Source organism: Labeo rohita, chromosome 11 (assembly GCF_022985175.1).
Source record: "Labeo rohita strain BAU-BD-2019 chromosome 11, IGBB_LRoh.1.0, whole genome shotgun sequence".
Classification (NCBI taxonomy): domain Eukaryota; kingdom Metazoa; phylum Chordata; class Actinopteri; order Cypriniformes; family Cyprinidae; genus Labeo; species Labeo rohita.
The window spans coordinates 4,111,208-4,127,244 of record NC_066879.1 but is presented as its reverse complement, the minus strand read 5'-3'; the positions used below and the strand labels follow the sequence as shown (position 1 = coordinate 4,127,244).

At 34.5% G+C, this 16,037-nt stretch overlaps 1 protein-coding gene across 2 annotated transcripts in view; it reads right to left on the bottom strand.

The window, feature by feature from the left end:
* Window positions 1-9,160: 9,160 nt before the first annotated feature.
* The window catches only part of fgd5a (FYVE, RhoGEF and PH domain containing 5a), a 49,118-nt gene continuing 42,241 nt past the window's right edge, over window positions 9,161-16,037 (bottom strand). The window contains exons 14-21 of one of the 2 annotated variants that reach the window (XM_051122419.1): window positions 14,771-14,850; window positions 14,583-14,676; window positions 14,330-14,467; window positions 13,713-13,815; window positions 12,107-12,243; window positions 11,863-11,991; window positions 10,425-10,579; window positions 9,161-10,308 (exon numbers count right to left, since the gene is read on the bottom strand). In XM_051122419.1, coding sequence (XP_050978376.1) covers window positions 10,272-10,308; window positions 10,425-10,579; window positions 11,863-11,991; window positions 12,107-12,243; window positions 13,713-13,815; window positions 14,330-14,467; window positions 14,583-14,676; window positions 14,771-14,850 — 873 coding nt within the window. In that variant the 3' untranslated portion in view covers window positions 9,161-10,271. The remainder of the gene's footprint in view (window positions 10,309-10,424; window positions 10,580-11,862; window positions 11,992-12,106; window positions 12,244-13,712; window positions 13,816-14,329; window positions 14,468-14,582; window positions 14,677-14,770; window positions 14,851-16,037) is intronic. The other variant, XM_051122420.1, reaches the window with a different exon arrangement.

The window sequence follows — 16,037 nt, the reverse complement described above, 5'->3', positions numbered from 1 at the left end:
TAAAATTTCAAGTTGACTAAACTTATTTTAGTTGACTGAATTAAAAAATTTAAGGCAGCAGGGTAACAAATTATTTTAAGCTAACTCAACAAATTGTTTTTTTATTTTTTACAGGAGTTTTTTGTGAGTAATCAGCTTAGTGAAATTTAAAGTAAATCTCCATGTCTGTAACCGACATTTACGGAGCTTTGATGACTGATGATCCGAAAAATTGAAAGTTAATTATTAAAAAGAATTGCTTTTTGCGTACATTCACAAATAAAATATAAACTGTTACCGCCTTGTTGTTATTTTGGAATAAATATAAAATGCTTAAAAACACTAACTTGATGAGATTTATACTTGGGTTTAATAAACAGAATATTGATTGTTCATTGTTAATGTAAAAATATAAACTAGACTTTTTGGTCTATTTATAATACATTATAAGGGTATTTTTAAGGCATTATAATGAATGCATAATGCATTATAAAAAACATAGTATGTTGTATCATCTCATGAATATTCATAAGAACAGTTTTAATGTATTATAACATTTACTTATTTGTGGTTATAGCTTTTAAGTGTATGATGAGTTATAACACACAATGAACATGTTACATCCACTTAAGTTACAATTAATTATATTACTCACAGTTATAATGTATTATAAGTTTCATATCTTACCATGTTACTTTACTTAAAGCAGACAAAGACCACTTATAAGTAATAATAATAACAATAATGTATTTTTTCAAACAACCATAAGATCAGATCAGATGAATGTGTTGATGGTTCCCCAACAGACTTAATAACTATAAGTAACTTTGCATGTAAGTGAATATTCTACCTACCTTAACCTTAACCTAAGTCTACTAATACTCTAATGAGAGATAGTTGACATGTAGTAAGACAGTAAGATACTGTGCAGATCTTAAATAAACAATGTCAAGATATAATATAGTCCATTGTAAATGAAGCAGATTTATTATGGTGTTTATTGTGTGTTATAAACAATTATACTCTTAAAAGTTAGAACCACAAATATGTAAGTATTACAATGTATTATAATTATTGTTATAATTATTCATGAGATGATATAACATATAATAAGGGTTTTTATAATGCATTATGCATTCATTATAATGCCTTAAAATACCCTTATAATGTATTATAAATATGGGCTTCATAGAAATTGTTACCGATTGTTTTTTTCTCTTTCTGATAGTGTAAGCAATGTTTATTTATTTAAAATGTGACTGGGATTTCAGAAGACCAGCGCACACTACTGATACCTTCATATTATTTGATCACATCTTATTTTACTCTCAGAAGTGGTTATAAACTACTTTTAAAGTAGTGACCCAGCAAAAAAAAACAAATTATAGTTACCCAAAACTTAAAATTTGCTTAAAATGTATCCTCAGGCCATCTTAGATGGACGTGTTTGTTTCTTCACTGGAACAGATTTGGAGAAATTGCTCATCACTCATCATCAAAACCCACCAATATGATCTAAAGAACTGTTCTGGACTGTTTTCCTTGTAAATAGCGTGTACATTTCTTTCCTGATTCAGACAAGATGACTATTTCACTGGAAAAAGCAATTTCATGGATGGAGGAGCAGTATTTTAGCCAAGCAAGAAACCAGAAGGTCTTAATGATGATTCATTTATTACAAACAAACGGCTTTTCATTTCACAAGGTGTTAATTGATGGACTGGAGTGGTGTGAATTACTGGTGGATTATTGTGATGTTTTTATCAGCTGTTTGGACGCTGACGGCACCCATTTACTATTGGTGATTCACAGTTGGTGAGCAAGTGACGTACTGTAATGTTTAATTTCTCAGAATCTGTTCTGATGTAGAAACACACTTATCAGTATCTTTGATGGCCTGAAAATGAGCATTGATCGTGACCCTGTCAGAGCCGGTCTAGACCCGCCGAATAAAAACTACTGATCTTTTCTGTCTCCATCGTAACAGACACTAACAGGAAAGACTCTAATAGCTATGACTTCCCTGACTTTCCTGCTTAAATCTCAGTGAGCCCAATCACTGGGTAGAAGAATGACTGACCGAGGGCGGAGTCAGTGCCAGTTTCCCCACAGAGCCAGCAGTCTGTGAGTAATGACAGGAACCCAGTAGGGAGGAAAGAGGAAACCCCCCAAAAAAGAACAATTCGTCTGGTTATCGACTGCTATCTATTCCTCACTCTACTGTAAGTCTCACTCGGTTTCTGTCCCTACTGATATCCTTCTGTTACATAAATCTGGCCCTGAAGGAAACAACATAAATACGTTTGTTGATTATAACACAAACATCTTAAAAGTAAAAATGAGGCTGTGGGATTCCATGTCAGAATCAATGAAGTGATTCTGAAGCTACCGGTACATGAATTGGTTTGTATGTTGTTATAAAGTTGTTCTCTCCCCAAAGAGACGACAGGAGTGTTAATGTCCAGACTGTGTTCTCCAAAAGAAAGCTTGATAATCGTGGTGACCTCATGGACACAGCGATAGCGCTCTGGAACTCTGCCCTCCCACTGGAGATAAATAGCACATATTCATCTGGCCATGGGTGAGGGTGATGGAAAATCAGGAAACACAGACCAAAGGTGCTAATATCCTGGAATACATTAACCTGGTTGGGAACAACAGCGCTAACAGAAGACTGCCTCTGTTTGCCTGTAAAGAAAAGATGCTCATTTACCATTCAAATGCATGTATTTAGAACAGGCAAATGGATAAAGGACTCCCAACTCTGACATTCGGTAAGTTTTAGCCAGTAATGGAAGTGAAGCTCATTCATGAAACCACAAAAGACAGGTACTGCTCAGCACAAGCTCATGTTTCCCAAGCCTTAATGGATCTTGTGTTTTTCGTGCCCATTGTGTTTTAGATCTTGAGGAACAGAGGAACACCTGCGTGTGGTCAACCTTTGTTTCAGTTTGAGGTTCACTATTCTCAGCTCATTCTCAGAATTACTGTAGAACTAAAATATGACACAGTTTGTGTCACGGCTCAATGAAATTTGTAGCATTGGGGTCCGCAAAATGATAAATAAAACATAGAAGTCGTATTAAAAATGTAAAAATAGACAATATACACTGTTTGTTTAAACATCATCATGACCGTGATTGCTTACTCTAATTGTTTTTAAACAAAGATGCAATAAACAAGATGATAATATTGTGTAACTTAAATTTTAGATACACTATTTCCAGTTATTTTGTGTATTTTTGACAAAAGCCAAAATGCAAAACTGTCTCTGAGCAAGACATAGCAGTGGCATTGCTGACATTTTTAACTTAATTAGTTGCTTCTGGCTAAAATACTATTTACTGATTGTTTCTCTATTGAAAATAAACTCATCTTGTTTGAGTCAGGAGCGAAATGGTGTAGTTTACCCAAAAATGATAATTACTCACCCTCAAGCCATCCTAGGTGTATATGTCTGTCTCTTTTCAGATGAATACAATCGGAGTTATATTAAAAAAAGTCCTGACTCTTCCAAGCTTTATAATGGCAGTGAATGGGTGTTGAGATTTTGAACTCCACAAAAGTTCATCCATCCATCATGAAAGTACTCCACATGGCTCTGGAGGGTTAATAAAGGCCTTCTGAAGTGAATCGATGTGTTTGTATAAGAAAAATATCTATATTTAAAACTTCAGTGGCGGATGACTGATGTAAGCATAAGCTGCCTTGAGAATATGCTAGTCTCATGAGAACCAAGTTTTGTTTACACAAAAGGAAAACCAGTCTCCTCTTGGCTTATATCGAACTCCTCCGCCATTTTTCTTTACAAATTCTCGTTTTGTACTTTTAATTCATGACTGGTCTTTTGTTTTGTTTCTATGCTTCCATGTTCGTCACTTCTTACAGTGTTTGGGGTAACGGATTACAAGTAACGTGAGTTATGTAATCAGATTACTTTTCCAAGCAACTAGTAAAGTAATGCATTACTTTTTCATTTACAAGAAAATATTTTTTTAAAAAGTTACTTTTTAAAGTAGGAAGTGTTGAACTTCCTTCTCCTACAGTTCTACTGTACAGACGTGAATTTACATTTCCTTCAGCCTTAGGCTTAATAATTTTACTTTTTGTTGTGAAAGGGCTTTTACATTTGCTAAAAATCGAACTTTTTATATTAAAAACAAAGAAGCAAGCCCTGCCCAGATTTAAAAAGTAACGCAAAAGTAATGTAATGCATTACTTTCCATAAAAAGTAACTAAGTAACGTAATTAGTTACTTTTTAGGGAGTAATGCAATATTGTAATGCATTACTTTTAAAAGTAACTTTCCACAACACTGCTTCTCACTGGAGTGATGTGGATTATTGTGATGGTTTTATCAGCTTTTTGAACTCTCATTTTGACAGCACCCATTCACTGCAAAGGATCCACTGGTGAGCAAGTGATGTAATGCTAAATTTCTCCAAATCTGTTCTGATGAAGAAATAAACTGTAAAAAATGTTTTAGCTAATTTTCATTTCTGGGTGAAAAATTCCTTTAATTGAAGCATGCGCAGTTGTTGAATGTACTAGTTTAATGGTCATAGTACAGACACTTAAAGAGAGGAAGTGGAGTCATAAAGGCATCTTGTTTTCCATGTTGAACGCCTATATGTCTGATCTTGCTTATGAGCTCATTCTTCATGCACCTGTACACCAACATCGCCAAAACTGACACGCTAACAAAAATACAGTCCCCAATCTAATATAATGACATTTTAAGCCATTAAATGCTTAGAATTTATCAATTACTCTTTCATTAGTGGGTCAGGGGAACTCAAGGGAGTGTGGCAACTAGAACAGTCCCATTTCTATCTCACTTTCCTTCTTTAACATCCTTTTTCTCTTTCTTGCCATGTCGCTACCTTCTCATTGCCACACTATTGTTATATTCCCTGGATCCTCTTTTTCAGTCTTCGTTCCTGTCGGTTGCTTTCTATCTTCTTTTATATCCTTTGTGTCCTGTCCTGAATGACCTAGTCTAATGAAGTCTACTTAGTCCCGATGGCAGACTAGAAACCGTTAACGAAATGTACGCTGATCTAACATCAGTATTGTGCCTTTTTCCTGAATCGAATAGGCTTTATTCAAGTTTGGAAAACTGATCCCAGATCAGTGTCAACATTACGGTTTTCAGGGGGCTGACAATAGCACAGTGGACCTCTGTGTCATTAATATTTCAAAGGATGAAAAGAAATAGGGCGAAATGTTTTGTGCTGCCTCTTTTTTCTATCATATCAATTATTTAAGCATTCTGCAGCTTAATCAACCTCTCGTTGGCTGTTGGCCGAAGTGCCACAGACCACTTTGATGAAGCTAATTATTTTAACCTAGTTATATCGCATTACTAGGCTGCAGTTTGATAATAGAGCTCACACTCGGTCAGATTGTTGAGATAATGGTGAGAGGGATACACATTTGAGTGGAATAAGCACCGTATGTCATTACAGTTATCCAGCATATGCTGTTTTTTCACCAGGGTTGCTAGGTTTGAAGGTACGTTTACAATACAGAAAATAAAATATTATCATGAAATAAGCTTAATTATTAACCAAATATGCTAATAGCAGTAGGCTAATGGGGAGGAAGTTAAATAGCATCCAAATCTGACCAGTTATTTCTATTACTAGCAAATATTTAACTACTGCATAATCACTGACAAGAAGCTTGACTTGCTGTTCTCTGTTTAAGTGTGTGTCGCCCCCTAGAGGCTGTGTCTTAACCGTTTAAGCCTTTTTATACTTAAGTATATTTATTGAATATGCAATATATTTGTCTTTTATTAAAACAGAAGCATTCGGTCTCTCACAAAACCTAATCATGTGAAGCCATTTCATTCAGTCATTTGCCAATAATAACAACAACAACAACAACAACAATAATAATAATAAAAATAATAATCCTGTCATTATTTACTCACCCTCATGACCTTCGTTCATCTTACAGAAATTAACATATTTTTGATGAAATCCGAGAGCTTGCTGACCCTGCATATATAGCAATATAATTACCACATTCAATGGCCAGAAAGGTAGTAAGGACATTGTTAAAATAGTCCATTTGCCATCAGTACTTCAACCGCAATTTTATGAAACTACGAGAATAATTTCTGTGCACAAAGAAAACAGAAATAACGTTGTTATTTAACAATTTCTTCTCTTTTGTGTCAATGGAAGCAGAGCAGTGTTGCCAGGTCCATGATTTTCCCGCAGAATTGGGCTACTTTAACACTGCAGCGAGTTGAAGCGACCCTAATATAGGCCCAGTGTTGGGAAGGTTACTTTGGAAATGTAATAGGTTACAGATTACAAGTTACTTAATTTAAAATGTAATAAGTAGTGTAACTTTTCAATTACTTTATAAAAGTAATGTAACTTAGTACTTTTTGATTACTTTTTCTAAATATCTAATATTTTCAACTGTTAATCATTTTGAAACATTTAAACCAGGCAGAGTTAACCTTACAGTAGCACTCAACACTGATTACGGTCAGGCTTTCAAAATCCTTTCAAAACACTTGAATTAAGATTATAAAAAGTAAGGGTTAACATACATCTTTATTTTGCGATAACAACTGGCTACATTATCAACAACATTATCCCACTTATTACACAGCTGCTTGATAGATTATTTATATGTTTTGTGTCAAAATTATTAGACACGAAACACTGATCTGAGTTGAAATATTTGAATTCAAAGCTTCCATGAAGAAATCATTTGCTAGCAAACAGTTCAAACTAGACATTTTAAGGATACAGTGCAGTCATACCACTTTTCTTACACAACATTTCACCACATAAATAATTAAGTAAGTAGTACTAGTTTGTTAGTTATCTTATAATTACAGTGTAATTATAATATATAATTATAATCCATTACAGTGTACAAAAAAAAGAAATTGTCTACATAATATTGAATTAAGCTTTAATATTTTATTAGCTAACTAAACACAAAGCTTCCGCCAAGAAAAATTAAGCATATAGCACTGACTTAAGTTGCCCCGAATGAGTTTGAGTTATTAGCTTCTACCAGTTGTAACATACCTTGGAATGTCATGACTGACCAATCAGAATCAAGCATTGCACAGAACCGTGTAATAATTTAATTTAAAGCACAGCCACCACAAATGCAGACTTTTTTGTTTTTACCTTTTTTTGGGGGGGGGGGATTATTTATTGTGATAGGACAGTAGAGAGATGACAGGAAGCGGGATCTGGCAAAGGACCTCGAGACGGTAATCGAACTCGGGTCACTGTGAGCGCAGTTGTGCTATATGTTATAACAAGATCATAACATAAATAACATCATAACAAAAAGTAGTTTAATAGCTATGACACTGGGTTTGAAATCAAATGTTTGCATAGTTATGACAGAAAACACTAGCATCTAACAATGACTTGGAAAAAACAATCTTAAAAATCTTAAAAAATAAAGTTTATGCATAAACCCGAATTGGAAATAAAACAGTTATCAAATAAGCATGTGTCCTGTTCTATGTCTCATTTTAGAGCAGTCAATGCAATTTATGAAAGAAAAGTCAATTAAATCTGTAAGTGGGGGTGTGTGTGTGGAAAAAATTCAGATGTAATCCCCTTTGTAATCACTGGCATTTTTCAAAAGTAACTGTAATTTAATTACACATTTTTTCTCAGTAACTGTAACTAATTACAATTACATTTATTTTGTAATTAAGTTACGTAATTCCGTTACATGTAACTAGTTACTCCCCAACACTGTATAGGCCGCGTACACACTGCAGATAAATTCGGTTGTCAGTTCACCTTTTACTCCTAATCGTGTTCTGTACACATAATTCACTAAAATGCGGGAGTGACAACCACAAACTCCCGAAAAATACAGCTAGTGACAATTTATATAAATTCTATGCAGTGCGTACGGAACCGAATTTAACTAGTTGTTAATGAATATTTAAACGCACATCAGAAATGTGTCTTTGTATGTGAGATGCAAGAAAATAACAGTGAAAGAAGTGTTAATCTTAGCACATTTTGACACGGGGCTAGTCACCATGTGGTAAAGTGTCACTGTTGCCAGATCTTCATAGAAAAAAACAACAACAAACAAGGACAAGCACAAAAACACTAAAACACCCAAACGCTTTATGTTTCATAACACCAAAAAATTATATATCTCATATCCGCAACAGACCACTTTATTAACTCCAATGTGCCTAGCTTTATGAGCTAAGACTAAACAACATGCCTAAAAGCGCTTGTAAATACGAGGACATGGCAACACTGCAAGACAGAGCTCTCTTAAGCAGCCTTCTAAGCATTAACAAAACACAGCACTATCAGTGGTAGTTTAGTTAAACGAGGAACGCGTCTTCAGCCAAAAAAAAGGCAAATATCAAAATTCTTATTCACTCCAGCACGATGCCAAAATGTTGATATAGTTACAAATGCGGGAGTGACTGCTGTTCCGTACACACATATGGAACATAATTTACAGGATTCACTCCCGCATTTAAATGCGGTTGTCACTACTAAAACTTCAAGTGTGTGATATTTAGCCCCTGGATTGCAAACTTTACCAGAGGAACCCCACCAATAAAGGTGTATTTTTCTTTATGGAGCACAATTTTTAACAGGGGACGCCCTCAAATTGGATTACTTTTGAGTAGCAATTGGCCACGTTTTGTTGCGAACACCTGGCAACACTGGAGCGGACTAATATACACGCATGCGTCATGGCACTCCCGTGAATGTGCGGCAAAGACTGACGCGGAAGAGAAGAAATTGTTGAATTAAGCGGTTATTTTTGTTTTTTATTTTATTTTATTTATTTCTGTTTTAACAATTACCTTACTATCTTTCTGGCCTTTGAACATGGTATTGCTCTCCAGTCAGAAAGCTCTCAGATTTCATGAGAAATATCTTAAATTGGTTTGGAACAGCATGAGGGTGAGTAATTAATGACAGAATTTTCATTTTTTTGGGTGAACTATCCTTTTAATGTAACAGTTTTTTCTAGCGAGATGAATATATACAAACAAAATGCACCTAAACTCATTCAAAAATGGAGTTTTGATCATTTATCAACTGGCTTTTCCAAACAAATGTTTTGGAAATGATGTGGCTTCAGACATTGACCTGAATATAAAACCACTTAAAGCTGATACTGTACATACTGTAAAGCTTAGGACACTTCATTATTTTTAATGAAAGGTTCAACTGACACAGATGTTCACAACATTTGCATACTGATTTACATCGAGGTTTTACCAAATGTGGCCTTCAGATGCATTCGAGGTGGTGCATACAACCATCCTTACATAAAATTACCACAGTAACCATAGTTTAATATACCAGTTATTAATAACGATGTTATTATACCTAATGCATATAGGATCATGTATATGTTTTATTGTTATGTTTTTGATGTGAGTGGTGGCTAAAATCATATTAGCACAGCTTCACTGTAGTAACAATAACTGTAGTGGTATTCCAGCGAAAACAATGGTTGCCATGGTGATGATTGTAAGGGAACAGATCAGCTTGAGGACCACGGTAAAAAAAAACTACCAAACGAGAGGAGAAAAATGAATCACAGCAGATGATAGCAATATCTTAACACACCTGCAAATTAAATATATTACACTGAATTGTAAAATGTACAGCTTGCTTCATTTAGGCTATACAGTTCTGTATCAAATCCAAATGTAAATATATATCACATGATGTAATTTCTATATAAAACATGGATTTTTTTTTTTGATATCTGAGGTGGTAGGATAGACCATGCTAAACAGTTACCTGTTAAACGAACAATATATTGTCTAATACAAGCCTCATATTCATTCAAACTATAACAAATTCCTTAATTTATTTTGAATTTTACATCAGTGTATAAAATGACAGCACTGAATTATATCTGCATATAGAAAGGTAGTTACAGTTTCTAAAAAACGAACATTCTCATTCTCCTTTATTCGACACAGATGAGTAGTTTCACAACACCTGAGCTTCACTGAACTGCACTGTTTACATATGGCACTTTTTTAATGAGTCTGTGAAGTAGGTGAGGCATAGCGTTCGTCCTGGGACAGCACAAACACCGAGCTTGACGTGCCTTGTGTGACTCTGTCTTTAATTTCAGCAGCCAAAAAGAAGATAAAGATAAAAAACGAAGGTATTCGTGGTGTGGTTCCATTGGTTTCTCAGGCACAGGTGACTCTGATGTCATAGGTTTAAGCCCGTAATGGGTTTAGCTGTCTGGGGAATCCTGCCGTCATCTGGGCAGATAGCTGGATACTATAACACCGTGGCCTCTTCCATTGCATTTACCCACCTGCAAAATAACAGTGTCGTTTCTTTATCATAATTCAGAGGATTTCAATTGCAAATGAACAATGCATTATTACAATGATCTCTTTTCTCTTAAGGTGTGCAGCTTGTGTGTCATACCTGCGTGCAGTATGCTGGTCGTCTGCTCTGAAGGTGTAATACAGTGTTTTTTTATGGTACAGCTGGAAAACGTTGTCTTTGTCTTCCCCCTCTGATCGATCCGACAGCTTCACAGTAAAACCCTGCAGTGGAAGACTTTCCGATGCCACTTTATCCTGCAGACACAGAAAACAGAGACAGAGAGAGAGAGAGGAAGAGGTTAAATATGTGCAGGCTTTGTGTTATATTTTGGTACTAAAATGTATTATCATTCTGCATATTTTAGTACCTGATCCAGACAAAAATGTGTATTTATTCAGCACAGTTCTGCTCATGTGACATAAAAGTTTCATTAAATATGTTCAACGAATTGACCTTACAATTGTTTCATTCTGTAATTTATCCATAAAATTAGGGCCCTATGAAATCTGTATTTTTTTTTCCATTTTAACTATTCTAGACTCTGTTTTAACGTTAAAATAAATTTTCTTAATCAAAAAGCATTAATTAATTGAGATTATGAAACTTAAACAATTTAACAGCAATTTATTAAACATTTAACAAAAATTTAATTTTCATGGCCCTATAAAATGTTTTATTTTTCACCAAATTTCCCAAATTTTTCCGCTTTAATTTTTTGCAACTGTTTCAATGTTTACTTTAAATTTTCTTAATCAAAAAGCATTTCTAATTAATTGAGATCAAAAAACGTACTTTTAAAGCAATTTAACAAAAAATAAATTTTTTATGGCCCTATAAAATCAATTTTCCCAAATTCCCCAATTTTTTTCTATTTTAATTTTTCTAGATTCTGTTTTTTTCCATTTGAAATTTTCTAGACTGTTTCAATGTTTACATTATTATTTTTTTAATCAAAAAGCATGTCTAATTAATTGAGATCATAATTTAACAGCAACTGATTAAAAGTTTAACAAAAATGAAATTTGTATGACCCTTTGAAATCTGTTTTATTTTTTTCCCAAATTCATTCAATTTTGTCTTTAAATTTTTCTTGACAGTTTCAATGCTTACATTATTTTTTTTTTTTTATCAAAAAGCATGTCTATAATTGAGATCACAAAAAGTACACAATTTTACAGCAATTTATTAAAAGTTTAATTTTTTATGGCCCTATGAAATCCGTTTTATTTTCTTTTATCCAAAATTTGACAAATTCCATAATATTCAGTGTCATAAATTCTATTTTCATGACTGGATTCCATGATTCCGTCCGTGCTTTCCGCATTGTGGAAATCATAGGGCCCTAGAGACTTCTTTCAAAAATGTTAAAAATCTTTCAGACCCCAAACTTTTGAATGGTTGTGTAATAAATGGAAAAATTAATCCATTAACAGTGGTATTCTTCAATTTGTATTCTGATGTGTGTATGCATGTGTGAGTGAGTGTCTGTGTGTAATGTAGTGTCTGTGCTGGTGTGGGAGACTCTGGGTCCCCTCACCTCTCGTGCTTTAAAGGTGTAGAGCACCTTGTCTTTGAGCAGAAACCACAGCCTCTTCCACTTCCTTTTGCTCTTTTTGCGTCTTTGCAGACTGCCACTCATAGTGGACCCCTCTGCACCCACAGATACCTGCGAACACCAAGACTTTTTTTTAACGTCTTTAAGTAATTATGTTTTTGGGTTAGACATAAAAAATACCTGATTAAAATAATTCCCATGTGAACGTGAGTATTTGTGTGTGTACCTGTGTGAGAGGTGAGGAGCTCTTTCTGTTCCTCCACAGGCTGGGCGGCTGTAGGCTCTGGAACACGGCAGAAAGAGGCCTGCTGGCCCTGTTTGTGCGCGGACTGGCGCTCCCACATGATCCTGGAACATTTCCACCTACATACACATCATTCACTGACATTAATGCCACAGCTGTTATGTTGAATTGTGAATTGTTTTGTTTAAACAATCAACTGCAGATGAATATTGAAAAATAACAATAAATTCTCATGTTGTTCCAAACCCGCTTAACCTTCGTTCATCTTCGCAACACAAAATAAGACATTTTTGATGAAATCCGAGAGCTTTTTGACCCTGCATAGACACGTTAAACGTCCAGAAAGGTAGTAAGGACATTGTTAAAATAGTCCATGTAAGATCAGTAGGTCAACCTTAATTTCATAAAGCTACAAGAATACTTTCTGTGTGCGAAGAAAACAAAAATAACGACTTTATTCAATAACTGGGTCATCATTAATTGTGGGGACATCTCATGTCGCAGTGTATATTTAATTTGTGTATATTTTTAATATATTTTCATCAGTATAAAGCCCAATGCTTAATTTCTAGCACACAATTATTTTTTTCCCAATAACACTACTATATGCTGAAAAAGCTGTATCTTTTGATCAAAAATGATGTTCATATCACATACGACCCTGGTATTCAGCTGTCCGATTTTGTAAAGTTACTCATTCTACGCTGCATTTAAGAATGAATTTCATAGTTTTGCCTTAAGTTAGATTAAGTTAAAGACATTTGGGTGTGTGCTTTAAGTGTTTATTGTGATATAATGTATTTGTGTTCAAAAAACCATTGTCAACTAAGTTACCCACTAGAAACCCCTCCCCAAAAAGGAATGGTTTGTCCCATTCTTGCATAATTCGCACAGTATGATGATATTTCCTCTAGAAGCACATGGGTGAAACACCAGAAGTTATGTTCTCTCTCTTTCCCCTAATATTGATTAAACTAGTAAACCTGTGTCAAGAGTGGATTAACTGACTGTCAACAGTGTTACACAAGTATTATTGCTGCAAATTTTAACAAGACAGTTTAACTGTTTAAGACTGTTTATGAAAATATATTTCTAAACATACCATATGTACAGTAGTTCTAGATGTCCATGTTGAGTACAGGCCCAAAACACTAAAAATGTCAACTAAGTTACCTGTCAACTGTGTTACCCAGTAAAGGTAACATGGTGGACAGTCACAGTAGCAAACATAGATGGTATTTTATGCATATATTCCTACAGATCACCTTTATTTATATATCACTTTATACAATATAGATTGTTTCAAAGCAGCTATGGTCATGTTTGGGTTTTTGGGAAACAAGAAAACTTTTTTCTTCACATTGTCAAATTTTAAATGTTCCCCTAATCATAGAATGACCCAATTTCTTCTCTTCCGTGACAATCTTTGACGCACGTTCACAATAGTACCAAAGATTAACAAAGGTCTTACGGGTTTGTTAAGACATGAGGGTGAGTAATTAATGACAGAATTAATTGGGTGAGCTATCCCTTTAAATTGCATAAGAATGTTTAAAATCTCATTTATTTTGGAGTCTTTTGCTCTTACCTCTCTTTCTGAGCTCGGCGTAGCAGTGGTCACAGACTTTAGCCATCCTGTCCTTCAGGTACTTTAGAGGATACCTGTTCCTTGAGCAGGAGCGACACACAACCTGAAACCAGATAAACACAGCTCAGATGAATAATAAAATTACTGGCAAAAAGAAAAGAGATGCAATGTCAATACTGAGAAAGTAAGACAGTTTAATGCTGATATTTAGTATATTTAGTGTTTAAACAATTTGGGGTTAGTTTATTCAGCAAGGCTACGTTAAAGTGATATTTCACCCAAAAATGAAAATTCTGTCATTATTACTCACCCTCATATCTTAACAAACCCATAAGACCTTTGTGCATCTTCAGAACACAAATTAAAGGTAGTAAAATTAAGGTTGTGTCCACTGATATGGACTATTGTAACGATGTCCTTACTGCCTTTCTGGGCCTTGAACGTGTTGTGTTGCTGTCTATACAGGGTCAGAAAGCTCTCGGATTTCATCAAAAATATCTTCATTTGTGTTCTGAAGATGAATGAAGGTCTTACGAGTTAGAAACGACTTCATTTTTGGGTGAACTATCCCTTTAAGAATATCAGACATGTCCCTACACATGGTACAGATGTTTTACCTTTCCACAAGCGTTGCAGTGATGCCGTCGCAGTGTTAGGCTGAAGTCCGACGTGCAGTTCATGCACATCATCACATGTGACACAGGAACTAGAACAGGAGCAGCCTCTCCCAGAGACATCCATAATTTCTCTCTCGCCTGTAAACATTTCATTATTTAGGTTCCCTAATATTGAATACTAATGCATTAAACTTCATGATGATTGTTGGTTTGATAACTAGATGATATATTTTTGTAGGCTGTGTCCTCACACCTCACTAGAGCAGCTGAAGGTATTAAGGCCTGCGGCGTGATCCGCTATAGCCCGGCTCAGCGTGTGAAACCAGTCCTCTCTCTCACCTACAGAACTATCAGAGACAAAAAGAAGCCATGCTTGAAGAAATTGTATGACAGTGGATGTCAGCACATACACATGCAAACCATTATGGAAATGCTTAATACCTTGCTGAAAGGGTGATGGTAACATCGCTGACCTCTATCCTGAGCGTGTTGAGCACATTGTCTATGACAGGTTTACTGACCTAAAAACATAGATAAACACATATAAACACTGCTCAATTCTTGATTATAGAATGTAAATCAGACCTACTCTAATCTGTTTTGTATGGAAGCCACTGAATACAAAATTAAAAAACGTAATTGCGACTTTTTATTTCACAATTATGATTTTTCTTGAAATTGCTTGACACAAACTTGCAGTTGTGAGGAAAAAACTCAGAAAGTCAGAATTGTGAGATATAAACTCACAATTTTAATTTTTTTTTTCTCAGAATTGCGAGTTTATAACACGCAACTTAAGAATTAATTCAGAATTGTCAGGTATGAACTTGATATTCTGAAAACAGTATTTTTTACCCTTTAGAACTGGACTTTATAACCCACAATTGCAAATGAGAAAAAAGTCAGAATTGCATGTTTTTATCTTATTAAAACTCGCAGTTCTGAGAAATAAAGTCAGAATTGCGAGATATAAACTGAATTCTGATTATAAACAATTCTGGATTTTTTTCTCAGACTTTATAACACTTAAGAACTAAAAAGAAAAAAGTCAGAATTAAGAGTTCATATCTGTGAGATGCAAACTAGCATTTGCTAGAAAAAAAAAGTCAGAATTGCACGTTTTCATCTTGCAATTTTGACTTTATAACTCACAATTGTGAGTTAATATCACACACTTGTGAGAAAAAAGTCAGAATTGCGTGATTTAAACTCGCAATTCTGATAAAGATGTATTGATAAAGAAATATTCTCTTTTTTCAGATTTTATAACACAATTAAGTCAGCATTGGGAGGAAAAAGTCAGAATTGTGAGTTTATATCTCACAATTGTGAGTTTATATCATGTAATTCTGAGAAAAAAGTCAGAATTAAGAGTTTGTATCTTGCAATTAAGAGTTTATATCTCACAACTGCGAGTTTATATTTTGCAGCTCTAAGAAAAAAAGTCAGAATTGCGAGTTTATATCCCACTATTCTTACTTTATAACTCGCAAATTATATCATGCAATTCTGAGAAAAGTCAGAATTACGAGTTTATATCTGCAAGATACAAACTAGTATTTGCTAGAAAACAGTTTTAAAATCTTTTAAAATCTTATCTTGCAATTCTGACTTTGTTTCTTGCAATTGCGAGATTATATCCCACTATTCTGACTTAATATCTCACAATTGTTTATATCATGCAATTCTGACTTTATAGCTTGCAATT